At 40.4% G+C, this 19,471-nt stretch overlaps 1 protein-coding gene across 6 annotated transcripts in view; it reads left to right on the plus strand.

The window, feature by feature from the left end:
- DOCK7 (dedicator of cytokinesis 7) overlaps positions 1–19,471 on the plus strand; it is a 199,139-nt gene that overhangs the window by 133,698 nt on the left and 45,970 nt on the right. For 3 of the 6 annotated variants that reach the window (XM_019501183.1, XM_019501184.1, XM_019501185.1), the window contains exons 17-29: positions 993–1,131; positions 1,428–1,529; positions 1,681–1,767; positions 2,465–2,696; positions 5,272–5,436; positions 6,235–6,404; positions 9,716–9,808; positions 11,051–11,140; positions 12,066–12,161; positions 12,263–12,403; positions 12,567–12,680; positions 13,631–13,801; positions 15,432–15,571. In XM_019501183.1, the coding sequence (XP_019356728.1) occupies positions 993–1,131; positions 1,428–1,529; positions 1,681–1,767; positions 2,465–2,696; positions 5,272–5,436; positions 6,235–6,404; positions 9,716–9,808; positions 11,051–11,140; positions 12,066–12,161; positions 12,263–12,403; positions 12,567–12,680; positions 13,631–13,801; positions 15,432–15,571 (1,740 nt within the window). The remainder of the gene's footprint in view (positions 1–992; positions 1,132–1,427; positions 1,530–1,680; positions 1,768–2,464; positions 2,697–5,271; positions 5,437–6,234; positions 6,405–9,715; positions 9,809–11,050; positions 11,141–12,065; positions 12,162–12,262; positions 12,404–12,566; positions 12,681–13,630; positions 13,802–15,431; positions 15,572–19,471) is intronic. The other 3 variants (XM_019501186.1, XM_019501187.1, XM_019501188.1) reach the window with 1 other exon arrangement.

Below are 19,471 nucleotides of genomic sequence, written 5' to 3' on the forward strand. Positions count from 1 at the left end.
CTGGGGGGAAGTCCCACTGTTCTTAATGTTGCCAGAAACTGAGCTGCTCTAGGATTCTTGCTCAGTGAATTCTTGCGGGAGAATTTGTCTGTACTCCTGGGAGCATGGGAAAGTGGTAAGGCACTGGAAGACTGTAAACATTTGTGTAGTCTAGCTTGCATCTGAACGACATTATGATCAGATTACCAGCCCAAGTGAAGAAACGTCAGAGCTGTAGCATATATACACACCCCTGACCCAGGTAGAGGAGATCCTAAAGTATTGTCATGGCTAGGGGAAGCTCTCATGTAAGAATTGGAATTAGTGCTTCAGTGAAGGCAAAGTTTTTTGGAAAATCCCAGGCAGCATCTGAAACCTTGGAATCTTAACTTTCAAATGGCGTGAAACATTAGGCTTCAGCCAAAACAATTTCTTAGCTCATACTGAACTTTAAGAATGTGAGGGGCACAGGGCTGGCATGCTTCAAGGTAAACACATGTTTAAGTGCTTTGTGAATTGTTGCCTTCACTGGCCTGTTAAACTCTTCTTGCACTTGGAAACAGGAACTGCAGATGATGACTAGCTCTCAGACAAGACACAGCATGGTGCATCAATTACAAATCTGAAGCTAGTTAGGTTTTACAGTAGAATAGCAAAGCAATATTTTTTTGACTGTTAACATGATGACCTCCATGTTTAAAGTACAACATACACAGGAGCAGAAAAGCTTTTGACAGACCAATACAAATGCTTTCTGAAATAGTACTCCTTTGCAAGCATTGGTGTTCAGAAAGTGAAATGTTTAATCCTTTAAGATACTCCATTTCTTTCCTTCCTTTCATGTTTTCTGAAAAAGATTTCATTTCACACGTACAATACAAACAGGATTTTGGAAAAAGTGTACATCAAAAAATACGACACGACATGATTGAATTTAGTTACCTGAATGCCAGTAGTGATACACATCACAAAATTTGTTCCGTAATTAAACTGACGATTTTGTCTTTAAACAGATCGCCTGATTTCCATGAAGAAATTAAGGTTAAGCTTCCAGCCACTTTAACTGACCATCATCACCTCCTCTTTACTTTCTATCATGTCAGCTGCCAGCAGAAACAGAACACTCCCCTTGAGACTCCAGTTGGATATACAGTAAGAATCTTCTTTGCTTGCTCTTTAAACAAAATCAGATTTTATTCCAAAGCAAGTTGTGTTCGTAGGACCTTGGTTTACATGCCATTAAGCATCACTATTAGCACTTACACATGACATAATTTGTCATTGCATGATGTGATTTGAATAACACTGCAATTTGTAAATGTGTGTTATTCCAGTTTATCACACATTGCAGTAGCTATGTTTTCATCCATAAAGTGCCTGAGTGTGATATGAAAACCTATGAGGCTTAAGTGAGGTCTAAGACATGATGTATTTATCCTCCTCTTAAGTGGATCCCGATGCTTCAGAATGGACGCTTGAAGACTGGTCAGTTCTGTCTACCTGTTTCCTTGGAGAAACCGCCGCAGGCTTACTCTGTGCTTTCTCCAGAGGTTAGTTATTCCTCATGTTTAAATGTTTCTGCAGAACAGATGAGTCAAAAGCCACAGATGATTTTGAAATGCTTAAGTTTTCTGGAGGGCTGTGGCTTGTACTACCTCAGCTGTAACATGATTATTTAATATTTTCATGAACTTCTTATAGGTGCCTCTTCCTGGAATGAAGTGGGTAGATAATCATAAAGGAGTTTTTAATGTGGAAGTTGTTGCTGTATCATCTATCCATACACAAGTAAGTGTTAATATAGGTTACAGTAGCACATAAAGCTTTATGCTTAAAAGTGGCAGCACCATGGACACTGAATTTTTATATAAGCTGCAGTACATGTAAAAAAAAAAAAAAAAAAAAAAGTAGTAAACTTGTGTCAACTTCAATGAATGCTTGAAATAACAAAGAATATGAAGTATTGAGATGACTGAACACAGAACCATTTCTCTGAACTCTTCCTTCAGTGCACCAGTGGAGTTTGGACTGAAGTTGGTGAGAGTTTTGCAAGTAGCCCTGAGAACAGAATGGCCAACAATACTTTCAGTTGTTCAGCTATTACATTTAGATACCTTGTGTGAAGCAGAGCTCTCACATTTGTTCTTTTTCTATATTTGTCTTCCCTTTTCACTCTGGCTCCTCTGTTTAACTTTCTACTTTTCTAAGTTTATCCTCTTCTTATTTCTGTTCAGTTTGCCAAGTCAGCCTGTAGTTATTTTCACTAATGAGTATTTGTGTGTTATTTTATAATGCACATGTACATTTTGAATGCAACATTTCTTTTAAAATACGTATATTATTTATTACATTTATATGTGGTTGGGAGAATGATTTCAGTTGGTTTGGCTTTATTGATATTTTCTCAATAAACAGGTAACTTCCACTGGCTCCCATGACACCTTAAAAGTTAAACAGCTAAAAATCTCTTTTTGTTTGTGCATAGGACCCTTACCTCGACAAGTTCTTTGCCCTTGTCCATGCTCTAGATGAGCATATGTTCCCTGTGCGAATTGGAGACATGAGGATTATGGAAAACAACTTGGAAAATGAATTAAAAAGCAGCATTTCAGCTTTAAATTCATCTCAGCTGGAGCCAGTAGTACGCTTTCTTCATCTCCTGTTGGATAAATTGATTCTTCTGGTAGTAAGACCCCCTGTCATTGCAGGCCAAATAGGTATTTTATTTTATTTTAAATTTTATAGAATTATGTAGCTGCTGATTTGACACTTACAATTTTGTATGTAATGAAGAAATAAACAGCCGTATTTAGGCTTGTGTTTTAGAACTGCAGATATACCATGTGTCCTCAAAATAAAGCATGCTGGCATCTAGATCTGTAGTGATCTACACACTAGAAGTATCTAATGGAAAGATTTTTTGAAGTGACATCGATGCCCAGTTGGAGGTACTTTACAGGGGCCCAGTTTTGAGAGAGTAGTCACTTTTGGAAATTGAGGCCCATTAAGGTTTCACAGTGTCACATTAAGACGTGGTTTTGGTAATCACTTTGGAATATCTTTGCTTAGATAAGGGTAGATCTAGACATTGTACATTCATGAGATTGTAGTGGATTTGATTCTGTCAGCATGAGTAATTCCTCCTTTCACTCGGTGTTATGGGCTGTGCTGTGCTTAAATAATGTAATTGAACACTGGGTGGAATTTCTCAGTATTTTAAGCCCTGCAGTTCAAACACAGGTGAAGGTGTTACTGCTCTACTTTCTGAACACACTTCAGAGAATTGTTTGCTTGGTAGGATAAGCAAGCAAGCTTGTTCTGATATGGTGTGCTTTTGATAAGCACAGATGCTTTTTCTTCTCAAGCATGCACAACAGGGATGGACAATACTCTGTTGGCTACTTGTGAATGTCAAGGCAACTTGTGCTCTTAAGTTATTTAGGCACTTTTGAAATCTTACCCATATTGTACAGTGGCATCTTGCATGGCCAGGAAGAGAATTAAAATAATTTAAATGAGCTTATTAAAGTTACTAGAATTGTTCCAGTAGAATAAACTTGAAAATTAACTAGCGTGACCTCCACACTGAGTTTGCAGTGATATGTATTCTATGCCAGCTCAGAGATTCAGCTTGTCTAAAAGGACCGAGGAGTTCAAAGTATAAATATCAGCTAATAAAGTATGGACTTTGATCTCTGTTCTGCTCTTAAGAGTCAGTGAAGTTGCACTGAATTTATATTGACCTAAATGCAGATTTTGGCCCTTATATTTGAAAATGTAGCAGACCAGAGAACAGTTTAAACCTTGGAATCAACTCTAAGTTACACCGAACCAGTTTTGCATCACTTTTATCCGAGTAAAGAGATGAAAAGTGTAGTTAGGTCCTTAGTATTTTAAAATGTTGGTTGACAGTTTCAAAGTAGTGAAGTGAATGGGAGATGGCTTAATCCCCTAGCTTGCTTATTTTCTTTTACAAAAGTGATTTGTTTGGGCAACACAATGGTTGCCTTGTTTTGAACAAGATGCGGAAGGTTCTGTTTTTGAAAGCTCTCAAAGGGTTTGGTTTGTTTTGGTTTGTTCATAGTGCAAGTCCATGAAACTCGTGGCTGTCTTTTAAGTAACTAAGGACAAATACACATTTGAGTTGCAAATCTAGGCCAACCCTTATCTGATTAGATTGTTTCCCTGTGTCCCCAGTAGGTTTTCCAACTACTCATTTTTAAACATAACTTCTTCAAATATAACACTGGGTGGTTCTTGTTGCTACACTAACATTTCAGTTGTTACTGGACTGATTCAGAATAGTTAATGGAGAACATGTTGTGAATATCCTGAGATGTTTTTTCTACCATTAGCCAGAGGCTTGATACTAAACCTGTTGGAATTAATGACAAAACTAGTGACTCCAGCCCTCGAGTCTTCACATTTGATATTAAACAAAATGGAGATTCATTTCTATAAGTCACACTTCTTCTTCATCTTTGTTGGAACTGGTCTCAGGTCTTCAAAATTTCAACTAAAATTTTTTCTGAGCATCTCTTGCTATTTTATGACCAGCTTTGCTATTTATCTCGTAATTGTCCATGTCTAAAATTATTGGAGGGTCGTATTAAATTCGTCCTTTCCGCTGCTGCAGCAGGGAAAGCAGTGGCAGGGGGGAACGCAGCAGGGAGGCAAGAGGCAGGGGAGGCAGGCAGCCTGATCCCAGCCCCTTATCCCCCTCCACTTTGCCCCCATGCCACTTCTTCCTGCCCATGGACTGCCCACCCCCACACTTGCTCCCTGGTGTTTGCCCCCCCCACCACACATTCCCCCCTTCTTGCCCGCCACTTGCCTCTCCCCCATCTCCTTCCCCTTCCTTTCCCCCTCCACCACTGCCACATGCTGCACTCCTAGGTGGCTCCATGCTGGGTCCCTTGCCACTCTCTGGCTGCAGCCTGGGTCCTGTGCTGCTTCTTGGCCCTGTGCTCATTCCCCCACTGTTTCCCTGACTCAGCAGGGAGCAGTGCAGGACCCAGTGCACAGCCAGAGAGCAGTATGGGAAGTGGTGCTGGGTTCTGCCCTGCTCCCTGGCTCTGTGTGGATTCACTCCCCATTCCCTGGTTCAGCAGGGACCTGGCATGGAGCCAGAGAGCAGCACTGGCCCCGGCACTGCAAGCGGGTACTCAGTTTTGTTTTGTTTTCCTCGTGATGACTGGGGGTAAAAAACCTTGTCTTGGCATCAAGTAAATACGGTAGATCATAAGCACTGCTGAGAGTCTTAAAAATCAATTCCCTACTTACCCTTTTCAGTCAACCTGGGACAAGCATCTTTTGAAGCGATGGCATCGATCATAAACAGACTCCACAAAAACCTAGATGGAAACCAGGACCAGCATGGCAGAAACAGTCTTCTCGCTTCTTATATTTATTATGTTTTTCGTCTGCCAAACACCTACCCCAATTCTCCTTCTCCAGGTACTTTTACTTTCTGCTTTTAAAATATGTTTTACTGATAACATTGAATTATATGTTGTGTAAGTTCTTCCCTGTATTTTAGCCAAATCCCAGGAAGAATATGATTCCTACTTTAGGACAGATGTTAGTAGACAGTCCTGGTAGGTTCCACCCAAGTCCTGACAATAATTTACACCTTGATTTCTGCAAAGTAGCCATCTGTGGGATGAATTGAACAGTACTTACTTGTTTCAAAAGCTGAATTAGTTAATATTTGTGAAGGACTTTGAGATTGTTAGCTTACTAGTGTTGTAGCAATTGCAAGGAATTATTTTTATCCAAAGTGGAAAAAACTTATTCTGAAGAGTGAAATTCTTTCTTCTTGTGGAAAAATACAGGTATGCACAGATTCTCTTGACTGGACAGCCTGTACTTGACAGCAGTTTGGAGTGGAGTCCATGTGACATTAGACTGCATTTGTGACTTGGGGCTGGCAACATGGTTCCAGACACAAGATAGAGCAGCCACTAGGCTGAGTTTCCAGTAGTCCCAGTCACCATACTAGTTGTCAGGGATCAGTGGACAAAGAGGCATTCTGATTATACTCTGTTTTTCCAAGTCACATACCCTATACTGGACAGCTAATCATGGTGATGGCAGAGGAGTAATTACAGCATCCTTTGCCATCAGAAAGGTTTCCCTTCTGACTAAATCTGCCAGGGCACAGATGGTATGCAGCAGCAGACTTTCCATGATCAATGTGTAATACAGTTGTAATACAATTTGTAATATAACAGTACACACTTTATGATATTATAGGTCCTGGTGGTTTGGGAGGATCAATGCATTATGCTACCATGGCTCGATCAGCTGTCCGACCAGCAAGCCTTAATTTGAATCGCTCAAGGAGTCTTAGTAACAGCAACCCAGATATATCTGGGACACCAACCTCACCGGATGATGAAGTTAGGTCAATCATTGGAAGTAAGGTATGGGTGCACTCCTTAGGGTCATAGAGAATCTCCCATATTTCTCTTTAAAAGTAAATTGAAAAGAAATTTGAGCACTTTATTTCTTTTAAAAGTTCTTATGGCTAGCTCCTCATTGTCTTGTCTTATGTTGGTAAGGTGGCTGGCACTTTGCTCCCAGAACACTTGCCACTCTATTTGACTTGCTAAAGATGATGAGAAGGGAAAAAAAAAGACCAACCATATCCTACCCCATCTTCTAAGGGTCCCCAGCATAAACTGGATGATGGGGATGAGGACAGGATCCCTTCTGGGCTTAGCAGTAGATGAAGGTGTAACTTTTAGCATGCTACATATGCTTCTCAGCTGCCGTTGTGAACACCCTTAGGACACAGTAAGAGAGCCTTTGCCTGAAGTGGATTAAACCTTCTTGCACTTAATGCTCACTAAGAGTGTCCCCATTGGGAAGCAGTGCAGAACCCCCTGCTTGTTTACTGCACGCTAACTTCCTGTGTTTTCTTGGGTATAGATCCTCAGCTGGTATAAACTGTTAGTGCAGTGAGAATTGACCCAGCTGGAGACCTGCCCTTTCCTCCAACCCATTGTTTCTCTGGCACAGATTTACTTTCTGAACCACTTCAAAGAATGTTTTTCTACCTAGTGCTTCAAGAAAATTAGTGAAGCAGTTTGTTGGTACAGTCACCCACCTGGGGCACCTTGACATTAGGGGAGACTTGATCTGAGAAAGAGAGAGCACTAATTTTAAAAGAACAGGAGTGTCATTTTCTTCCCAAACAGGGAGAAAGGAGAAGTTTTGGTAGGTGAATCATTATTTTTAAATGAAATCACGGACTGGAATACTTGAATGTCTCACTAATTAAACAACCTTGACCTTTTGTGAAATGCCCGGGGGAGTAATATGCATATGGAATTTACCCAGCATATTATAGGCTTTATACATGCTGGATCGTGAATAATGTGGCAATAGAAAACAGAAAGGGATTTTTCTTCCAGAGATGTGTTCTGCACTTTAAGTAGCTGCTGTGTATCTACTATTACTGGAGGTGATTCCTGATGACAGCTTGGTTAACGGATACAAAAGCTCAGAATGAATATTCAATACCTAAGTTACACGTAATCATTTCTACTTGTCAAAGCCAGTAGAAAGATCTGAGTACCTGTATAGGATGCTAAAATCGCCACAAATGTGCAGAAAAATCCAATTGCATAGTCCCAAATAATGATTTAAGCAAAACCTACTAAACAGTCTTCATTTTAGAATAGGGCCTATTGTTGGATGCGTTCTATATTGAAAAATTGTCTATCTGATTATTTGATACAATTGTACAAACTACTTTCTGTTGTAATGCAGATATTTTGGTAGATTTGATTTAGATAAACTCTTGAATTCTGAAGTACTGTAGTTACCTCCATTATAGGACCACCTTGAATTTGTAAAATATAGATAGTTTGGGATCTGTCATTTATCTGGGGTCTGTCACTTAGTTTTCTTTCAGTTTTTTGATTGATGTTATGTAAAATTTAGTGATTGCCTTGAAGTGGTCTTAAAGCTATTTTATGGTTCCTGGAAACAAACAGAAAATATCAGGCACTCAAGACTGCTGTCATTTTATTAGGCCCTTATTCTGCATGTGGACCTGTGTAACCCAAATTTGTAATCTAGTTGCAAGAATAAACCTCATAATTGCTAGGAATTTAATAGGATTTGTGTTCTTCGTAGTGAGAAAATCTCTGCATTATCAAAAACTGGCTCCTGCTTTATACATTTTAAGTACACACGCAGCTTCATTTTAGTGGATTCTCCCATTGAAGTAATTAAGATTAGGCATGTAATCAAAATTACATGTGATCATAAAGGATATGCAGGAGTGAGATCTTACGTTCTGATTCTGCAAAGATTTGAGCATGAGTTTAACTTTAGCTACAAATGGTGCCATTCACTTCTGTGCACAGAATGCAAAATTATACATGTAAAGAAGCCTTCACAAGGCTGATTCCTTTCTTTTGAAAAAAAAACTAAGAATAAAATATGATTTTGAAGTACATATTGTTAATATACATTGCCAATGGGTCTGTTGAACAAAATTGTACACTGTTGTGCTGCTTCGTACTGAATTGGTTAATGTGTCATTTATGCCATAACAGTGAGGAGTGGGTTTTAAAGTTGTCTCAAATTGAATGTGAGTTTTAAATGCGTGAAACAAATTGTTTTTCTCAGTGGTATGCCCCTTTTCTGGGAGCTTCTGCTTCAGGTCCAAAGTTTGCATAGATACTCTAAAGTTCTCTCATTTAGGTGGGCATTGCAACTCATTTGTGAATTCATTTGTTATCAGGTTTATGTATCAGGATATCTATTTCGATGCATTATATAGCATTGAGTATTGATTCTGTGCAAGGTGATCCAAAGTCCATTTAAGACAAGAGACTGAATTTAGCCATCTTCAGATCAAATGTAACAGTTTACACTGTAAAACAGTTTCTGGAATGAGCCCAATTTTGGTTTCCCACATTATCTTTTAACTTTCTTGTGAAAGGTAAAAACCTAGCTCTTTTCCAACAGAAAATTAGCCTATATGATCTCCTGGCAGAGGCAAATTTTGGGGACAAGTGTCGTATTAATTAGACCAGGTTTTTTTGAGATACTAGAATTTGAAAATCAGGAATGTTGTGCTATAAAAATGAAGAACAAAACATTTGGTCTAAGTGGAAAATCCTTTTATTTTCCTCTCCGGTCCTTGTTAACATCTAATATACAGGACTGTTTTTCCCAATTGGCTGGAGTAATTTGCTGTGAACACGCTGCTTTATCTCTTCAGAGTTTATATATTTTCCAATAGGGCATGCAGAGTTTCTCAACACAGTAGGGCAAGTAACCTGGGTTGAAGAATACAGAAACCCAACAGGCTATCCTTTCTAGTTTCTGTCACCTACAAGTCAGATTTTTCTTTGTTTCATTGGTGTGCATTTGGAGTGACCCCGTAAAGTCAGTTTTAAACTCATGTAAACAAGAGCAGAAATGTGGTTTTGTTGAGTGCAGAATTTCAATGCGACAGGGTAGCCTGGACAGGGGCCTTCAGCAATGTTGATGTGATGTATGTGTGATGAAAAATAATCAAATAACCTTTGGAACTAAAATTTCTCAGTAAGTGCCTGAGACTTTGGGTTGCTTTAACAGTACTAATTGGTGATGTGTTTGCGGGAACACGTTTTGATTTCTTTTATGAATAACGTTTCTCTGCGTCCAATTATTGTATGGCATGCAACATGTAATGTTTCTTTCCTTTCCCAACTGCTTTCTATTATATGCCCAGGGTTTAGATCGCTCCAATTCCTGGGTAAACACTGGTGGTCCCAAAGCTGCCCCATGGGGATCCAACCCCAGTCCAAGTGCAGAGTCAACACAGGTGGTGTCTACGTTAGAGGTTTTTTGGGTTTTTTTGGCTGATATTTCCCTGTTGAACATCTTTCCCTTTTTAAGTGTAAACCTTGGTTTTGGTGGCTTGCTTTTTGAATCTTTGAAAAGCTAGCAATTTTTATTTTTTAAATCAGCACTTTTTTGTTTCTACCACACTGCATGAAACCACAAAATACATTCATAACGTGTTCCCCTCCTTTTGTGTAAGTGGCTGCTGGTCTGTGACATTAAGATACTACAACTGTTTTCCCTTTTTTAATGTTAGTTCCTCCTTTGGGTGGACCACATTTCTAAAGCAAACATTAGTCAGAGTTCCATGCTGCATCATAGTTGTCCATGTTTGCTTTTGGTTTTAATGTTGCAAACCATTTTACCATTTCCATAAATCATTTAATATTCATAGTCAAGCAGTTCTTTCTTTTTAATGTGAAGGTTGGGCTGAAATGTCATTAAACCAAAATTGCTATACATACAAAAGTTGGAACCCATCCTTCCTATTATGTAAATGAATCATCTCATAAGATGAAGTTGTACCTGTTCTTTGTTGCAAAGTATGAAATTTGTAGTGGCTTAAATGAGAGAGATTTCACTTATTTACCCATAGCTGCCTGCTGCTTGACACTGCATGGTTGCTTTGAACATACCTCTCAACTTCCTCTCTCTTTAAACTCAAATTAACCTCACTCTCACAAACATTTGATATAAACTCAGTCACATAGAGGCAAATTATTTCCATCAGAAGTGTTGAATCCTGAAATTGAGCTCATGGATACCATTGTGTGTGCTAAAAAAAAATAATTTCGTGTAATTTTTCCCATTCCCTACCCTGATAGGGTTCTTGTGGACCACTAGACTGTGGTAGATTGAGAGGTATGGCACTAAAATGTTTGATAGTATTACGTTCCTGACATGTGCACGTTGACAGAATTTAACTATGGAAAAGTTTCATGCTTTGCAGTATTAAATGTCTTTGTGCATAAAAATATGCATTTATTTAAAGAAACTATACATCTTTAAAAAAATCCAGATTTTTTTATTGTTACTGTTGAAACCAGATCTACATATGACTTAAGAATTTGAGACGGTAAAAAAAAAAAGAGCGTGATGGTGTAAAACCCCATAACACCTACTGTTGAACAGAATTTTGAAAATGCACACTGTCCTTGAGCTGCAAAAACCATCCACAGCAAACTTTAATGTGCTGTCATCCTTCATTCATCTCACTCCGTAGGCTACGGATCGAAGTTGTAATCGCATGTCTTCGCACACAGAGACGTCAAGTTTCTTACAAACATTAACAGGACGATTACCAACCAAAAAGGTAGATTTCAGTGAAGACAAATGATACGGTGGGGCAGGGAGATCAAGTGATTATGAAAATATGATTCAGTCTATCTTTTATTTATGGCCTGATTTTCAGAGGTCATTGGGAACAGCTTTTGCTGGGCATCTTGGAATATGTCCATGCCCATTTTGTTTAGAGCCAGATTATTCAAGTCTTAAAGCACTATTAAAATACTGCTGTCTAATGATGTAAATAATTTATTCTTATGCAATGAATTATGTTCACAAAATCTGCAAAGCTAGATTCTGACCCCTGAGCACCAAGTCCTAAGTGACTCCATGGACTTCTTTGGAGTCGCTTTGGATTATCACATTTAAAGGAGGCAAGAATCTGTCTGTTAGCTACTGTCAGTGACACAAAATATATGGACCTTTTGAATAATAAAAACACTACCACCATCTGCTGCTAGCCTGTATTGATCTTGGAAGAGGAGGATAATTCAAGAAGCTGGTTTTTAGCCCATATGGCTTCCCCCCTCCCTGTTGTATAGCTTTGCTAAAGTCCTTTCTCAAAGGAAATAAAAACCTTTGTACAAATCACTCTGTGTCCACTTTTTTGCTCCCTTTTCCTGCAAGAATCAGATGAGGCAGAAAGGTAGATTTTTAAACTAATTTGAGCACCAAACGTTTTTCTTGAGGGGGATAGGAAAATTTTTTCACATTTACAATCTAAATTTGGACCAAGATGACGTGAAATGTACTCACTTCACACATCACAGCATTGTCCTACATTATTATCCTGGGGGAGGTTCTTTAAGGGACATCATTACTGCTTTTGTGTTCTCATTTATTATTTTGCTTAGCCTCACTGTTCACCATATTTTTCACGTGCTTCCATTCTTCACGTTGTGTGGCAAGCAAATCTGGGGACTTGTGCTAACTTTGGATTTTCATCTACTTAGCTTTTTCACGAAGAACTGGCCTTGCAGTGGGTCGTTTGCAGTGGGAGTGTTCGGGAAGCCGCTCTGCAGCAGGCATGGTTCTTCTTCGAGCTTATGGTGAGCTAATTGCCTACAGTTTCAATCCATGGTTTTAAAAACTTAAAAAGCCCACAGTTTGTAGTGTCATGTTTTCCACAAATGATATATTTTTCCTATAGGTGAAGAGCATGGTGCATCATTTGTATTTTGCTGACAAACTGGATGCTCCAAGGAAGAATCGCTTTCCGGAGCGTTTTATGGATGACATAGCTGCTCTGGTCAGCACTATTGCCAGTGATATAGTTTCGCGGTTCCAGAAGGTAATGGCAAGCAATTAAACCTCACCCTGGTCCAATCTTAGGCACCTGCCCTACAGCTTGTTCTGTATAGGTGCAGAGTTTGGGATGTGTATTTGAAACAACTGTGTTATCCAATATAACAATGCTTTCTTCCTTGCATTCTTTCTTCTTTCCTCCCATTTAGGATACTGAAATGGTTGAAAGGCTCAACACCAGTCTTGCGTTTTTCCTCCATGATCTGCTGTCCATCATGGACAGAGGGTTTGTCTTTAGCCTTGTTAAGGCCTACTACAAACAGGTAAACAGACAAATGTTAGGATCTGGCTGAGTACCAGGGTGTGGCTCACTGCTGTACCTTGCTTAGGACTGGCTATAAGGCAGGAGCACAGTGTTCCACTATCTTTGTGTCTCTGTAGAAAATGTAGGTTCATCTGTCACTGTTCAACTTGTGTTCCTCCATCTCTGATTCCCCTCTTAGTTGCACTGTGTAAATCTAGTGCACTGTACACTATGCACTGGCTCAGTCCACTGAAGTCAGCGGAGTGACAGTGCTAGAAACAAATCACACTTCACATTCATCACTGCTGAAGTAAATACAGAAGGGATAACAAAAGGCTTTCTGAGGGGGCTCAGGCCCTCAGTCTCTGTTCAGGGGCTAGCTCAGATACCCTCACCCTTTCTGGCAACTCAGGAAATTAGTGCTGAAGAGCTGCCTAGGGGTAATCTCCCCATATCTCCTGCAGCTGCCCCACCTAGTCTACTGTTGCAGCCTTTTATCCAGCTGTTGTTAATCAGGTGTTGGACTTAGCTGCAGCTGGGGAGGAAGTTGTTCTGTCCATCAGCCCCTTGGTATCTGCTGATTGGAGGTCTGATACACCTCATCACAGGCTTGAACCACATGGCTCCAGGGGTCTTTGCATCTGGAGCCTAGTGTATGATTTGTTAACCTGAGCGCTTGACCTGCTACCCCTTTGGACAACATACTGTCCTTGTGAAACTCGCTGCTGAAATCATTAGGAGATGACCATCATGTGTGCAGTACCTGACACATTTCAGTGGGCTTGTATAAATTTGGGATACCTTGTACTGATAAAATACTGATATCTGCCTTGTATGGGAAATATACCACTCCCTCATGCCAAAACTGCAGTGGTGTGGATGTTAGGGTTATTCACTGACAGAAAAAGCAATGTGCTTTAATCTGGTTGTCCCTGCTGCATAACTGTACTCTTGTGTTATACCTGCAAGATATCTTCAAAGCTTTATTCTGTACCAAATCCGAGTAACCTGGTGTCCCTGAGGCTGGACTTCCTCCGCATTATCTGCAGCCATGAGCACTACGTTACCCTGAACTTACCCTGCAGCTTACTTACCCCACCTGCTTCTCCATCACCATCGGTGTCTTCAGCAACTTCTCAGGTAGACCATGTGACAGAGAACACATGTGAAATATGCAAATTGAATGTTGAGGAGTAAATCTGAGATTTCCACATGCACCTATTTTAGCTTCCTTTCTTGTTAACAGCTTTTTGATCCCTTATTTCAAAGTTATTCTCACACCAAGAAAGACAAGACCTCTAAGAGCACAAATGGGAATAATTCTGGCTTCCATTGCCCAAAATGTGCCAAGGGAGGGGGGTTGGGTGGGGGAGGGACTTGTGCCTTAGTCCCAGGGTCATGCAGGAGGAGTAGGAATGTCTTGGAGGAACTCAGTGCAGTGCTTTTGTCACTGTATTATATAAAAATCCACATTAGAATTACAACAGTGACTCATAGGATTGGATCCTCAGAGATCACCCCCATCCCAAAACACATGAACACTTAAAGCATGTTTCTGAAACCCTAAACTTTAAAAAGCATTCCTTTTGCCTTCAGACAAAGAAGAGTTTTTTATTTAGTTTTCTGATAGTCTTCTGTGATCATTAAAAAATAAGACAATTTATTTTCTCTTTGTAACATCCACATATTAATTTTTTGGCCCACCCTGTGCAACAGGAATACAGAGAAATGAGGAAAACAGGAAATGAGACTTTACTACATAAGCCACTTGCTTTGTTCGGTAGCACTCCTTTTGCTCTACTTTTGCTCATTAGAAAGGTGTTTTCATATGTATTGCTTGCACTTAGCTAAGGTTCATTTACATGGGAAAGATAATCTCAGTTAACTGAAGGTATAACTTTGAAGTGGATTGGTTAGTTCCAAAGAGATGTAAGCTGATACTGAGTTCAGGCCATTTTAATTCTCAGTGAGACTATCCACGCCAAAATTTAATGCAGTTTAACTTATTTGCTCTAAAATTTATTTTCCTAAGAGTCCCAGTGGGTGAGTCTACACGAGATGTTTACTGCACAGTTGACTAATTAACTGTGCAGTAAATGTCTTGGCATCTGCATGTGCATCCCTATTAGGGTGCATGAAACTAATACATTCTGCAGCAGGGTAGTATTTGTTAAATACAGTACTTGTTGGACTTGTTTCTTCTTTCCTCCCATTTAGGATACATTTAGTTAAATACAAGTACTGCCGTGCTGTGGAGTTTTTTCATGCACACAGAGCATGTGTAGACATTGCTGTGGCAGGCTGGAGCACAGAGTGTTTCAGTGAGGGGCTAGCCAGCAGGCAGCCCCCACGCTGAAGCAGCCTCGTGCCTCAGCCAGCCTCTCCACAGCACATGGGCCCAATCAGAGCAGCCAACCCAGGCTGGCAGGCTGACCCCCCACATGTTCAAACAGCACACCTGGGAGCAAAAAACTCTGGAGCAATAAGCTCCAGAGTATATTTGTGCACATTAATTGCATGTGTAGACATGTACTATGTTGACTAGTTCTAAGAGGCAGAAAACCCCCCAAAATATATCTACTCTTAATTGATTGAGTTAATGAAGTTGCATATACCGTAAGCGGACCTGTCTGGATTTAAAAAAAAAAGAGAGAACAGGTATTTGCAAGAAATCACCTTGACTTCTGGACAGTGGTGCTACTGTATTTCATAAGCTGTAACTTTCTGTGGCCTCATTATATAAGTTCTAAAGCTTGAATTTTTTTGATAGAGTTCTGGATTCTCTACAAGTGTCCAAGACCAGAAGATTGCAAATATGTTTGAACTGTCTGTGCCTTTCCGTCAGCAGCATTACTTGGCAGGCCTTGTGTTAACAGAGCTGGCTGTCATTTTGGATCCTGAAGCTGATGGGTGAGTTTTTAACTTTTTCCCAAGAGGTTACTGTAATTCTAAGCAAAAGATGGATCCAGGCTGCAGTCAGAGCTGGCTGAATTGTTCACTGTGAAGAAATAGTCAAAGAAACTTGAGAATCTTCTTCTTTCTTTCCTACCCCTAGCTCAGATTTCTGCCTCTTTACCCCGTGATTCTGCATGCATGGTTAAAATCACTTGTTCTTAGCAGAGAAATGGAAGTTGAGATATCTGTGGGAACCCTTTAACAGTGCTTCTCAGTTGGCTACGTACCCTGTTCTTGAGCAGTGGAGGAGTGTAGCTTCTCACAGCAGTAGCAAGAAAGTAATTCTCAAAAGAAAATATCTGATAATGCTGGGCTTGGGTTGGTAGCACATGTTATATGAGGATCTTCCTGTTACATAAATTTAGCTTTGCTGCAGAGAGATGTGTTGCCAGAGTGGTTAGGGCATCTTACCACAGCTCTGGAGACATGAGTTTAAGATCTGTTCTGGCCCAGAGAGTCAAAGTCAGGCAGGTGTAATGCTGGCCACATTACTCCCTTGTGTGACATTGGCTGAGAAACTCATGTGCTTTCACCAAGCTAGCCTAATGGGCTCCAGCCAGCCAGCCATCCAAGCCTTGCAGTTCTCTTGTAAATGGATGCATATAATTAATAGATAAGTAAAGTCATGAAAATAGAGCTTTTAAGTGGCTTTGCGAAACTTATGCAACAAATAATTGGCAGAGCTGGGAATACTGTGCAGTAATCCTGATGCCCACTCGACTGCTCTCATCACCTTAGGACCATATTTACCATGTGAAAATGCTTGGAATAGGAGAGGACTTACATAAGTCATCCATAGTCTGAAGTTCTGCTATGTTCTTTCCTAGCTGAGGTATATGTTACAGTGTTAGCAACATTGACTCAGGTGAACAGATACTGGCCCCCCTTCATCCAGAGATATCAGGTTCATGGGTCAGTCTGCTGAAAGAGGAGGTGACAGCATAGGCTGAGGATATTTCCCCCTAGAATGTCTGGTTTAGAAACGAGAATGAGTCTTTACTTTGAAGTAGATGTTAAAAACCACAGCAGAACTACACCTATGCACAACACCTGCACAAATCTAAGCTAAGACATAACTGTGTCCAACCTAATAATCAGAAATCGGTTTCTTTCTGTAACTGAGGCTGGTCTTGTTCTCCTTGTACTATTTTTATGTAGCTTGGCACCTGCACTCTCTCTTCCTTGCACGGATACAGGGCCTTCAGTGTTCTCAGCACTAAGCATGACACTTGTACCTAACCACTATCTCCTGCTTTTGTCCAGCTGCTCTGCCCCATGAAAGAACTTCTCAGGCCAGTCTGACTGTATCCAGTGACTTCTCTGCTGGTCTTAGTTCACACAGTTTCTTAATGCCATTTCAGGTACAGTCCTTGGGATGGTCCTTTGAGCAATGTTCCCTACATTTTCATAGGGAGTTTTGATCTCTCTTCAATAATTCATAACATATATTTCATTGCTGTTGTCCATAGGAGTATGGATGACTCAGTCTCAGGTATTTCCTTCTGTGGCTATGCTGCTGTTGCTTCCTTCTTCCTCTATCATGTTATGGAAAGCAGTTTGTATTGTGTAGAATGAATGTTTCCATACTTACCTTTCTGATGACTGCTTAGGTAGAGGGGATATTGAAAGATGGCAAAAAAGTGTAAAGATGACTTTCCCCCTCACTGGGGCCCTCGCAGACACCAGTTCTATATGCCTATTTGTAACATACCTCACTTGCACTTTACACCATACAAGAGGAGGGAATATATTCACTGATATCCTTTCTATTTTGTTTTCCACTGGGAGGTTTTTTATGCTGGCTTGGTCTTGCCATCTCTTTGAATTCAGTGTATATTTTTAATGCTGCTTCAGATACCTACTTCAGTTCACTTGGGTGTATTTGAGCAGTGTTGTGATATGCACCCTGACGTGGCACTGCAGATAATACCTGGATTGATTTCCAGGAGCATCATTCAGGAGCCTTTCTAGTGCAAACACCCAGTCTCATGTAGCTTTTGGCTCTGTGGAAAGTCAACTGGCAAAAGATTGTACGCATTTGAAAGATCTCAGCAGAACACCACCTAGGTAATGGGAGGGTTCAAAATAGATATTTATCCTTTGCTGATTGTTTGCATCCTAGAGGCCCTTGGCACATGTTACACTTAAGACATGATTAACTAGTTGACATTTAATCGTAATTACCGGGCCACACATGAATGCACTTAATGGTGTGATAAAACAAGGAATAAGCCACACAGTTAATAACCAAAATATGTGCAGCAACTTTGGGGCTGGTTCCAGTCACACCATTAATTGAAAGTGAAGCCAGGCTGGGGCACCTGATCAGGGTCCCAGGCAATAAGGCATCATGGCATCTGATGCTTGATCCTACAATCACACCTCCTGCCTAGCATGTGTGGCATGGCAGGAAGTACGGTTGTAGGAATCATGCATCAGATCCCATTGCGCCTTTAACTGCACGTTTGCCAGTGGCCCTAGAAACAGATGTAAGAACTTGATCTTCCTTTTGGGGGCTGTGTGGTCCAATAACATCCCTTCCTTGCAGAAGGATTTATTTAATTAACTTGGGATTAGCTATTGAAGCTTTCCACAGTCAATCCACGTGAGCTGGCTGCTTTCCAGCAATGTACATATGAGAATTTCATCCAAGAAGCAAGTTTCTGGAATCAGCCAAAGAGGCTGCAACTGGAATAGGAAACCAGTGTGGAAATCAGTGTGGCTCTTTATTAGAAATGCTCATTGCTACTGAACAGTAGCAGCAGTGTCACGGTTAATGCCCACCAGCGCTATATTACTGTAGTGATGAGCTATGTTGCCCTAGCTCCTTGCTACTGTGACACAACATCTCATGTAAATGCACCCAGTGAAGAGAAAATCGGTCTACTACAAGGGGCTACTACAACTTCAGGTGATATAAATTAGCATAGCTCTGTGGGCAGTGTATGCCAATTCATAGCACCCATGAGCAGCTTATCAGTGCAGGGACAAGTCTGTGCTCATGGCTCTATTTCAGCAACCACATCCAATCTGGTACAACCTACATTTGTTCCTAAATGTGTTTCCAGCCATTACTGTGTCTCTTCTGTTCTCATCTTGGGGTGCATTGTATCACAGCCTATAGTGCATCTCAGGATGAGAGCAGAAGAGACACGGCAGTGACTGGGAACATACTGGATGTTTTGTGGCCATGCAGAAGGGCTCAGAGTGGATGTTATTGTGGATCCATTTGGACGAATGGTTTCCTGCAGACCTATGGGACTCGTTTCAGTGGCTCAGGATGTACATCCAGTTTTGTACTCCCTTTTTCATTAAATAATGTCAATTCAGTTGTAGAAAAGACCTTGGAAGTGTATTGTTTCTGTTAATACTTACAGGACACAGTAAGGTTGGCATCTCTGTTCTGTGTACAGAACTATACAACATACAGTAATGAACTAGCATTCCTCCAAAACATTTATGATCCAAAAAACGAGACTTCACAGATGGGTGAAACAAAACAATGAACTGGAGGGAGATGACAAAGAGTAAATCAAAACCAACCAAAAATTAAATCAAAAGCAGGTCTTGGGAAAATAAAACCAGGGTAACTTGCTTCTCAAGTTTCAGAGTGATGCCACTTATCTCTTAAAAGCCATGGTAAAATCTAAGTAGCTCCATTGGCTTATGCAGCATTGTGGAGCAAAAACAAAAGTGAAGAGATATCCATCCAGCCCTTAGTGTTTGGGAGGCTTGTCCCTTTTGTGAAAAGCACACTATAGAATTGTGCAGCACTGCAAAGGGGTGACTAGAGGTGAAACAGCAAAGACAGCAATGTGGAAAAACAAGATCTGTTTAATGCAGGACATACAAAAT

Source organism: Gavialis gangeticus, unplaced genomic scaffold (assembly GCF_001723915.1).
Source record: "Gavialis gangeticus isolate Ggan-Ray unplaced genomic scaffold, GavGan_comp1, whole genome shotgun sequence".
In the NCBI taxonomy this organism is placed as follows: domain Eukaryota; kingdom Metazoa; phylum Chordata; order Crocodylia; family Gavialidae; genus Gavialis; species Gavialis gangeticus.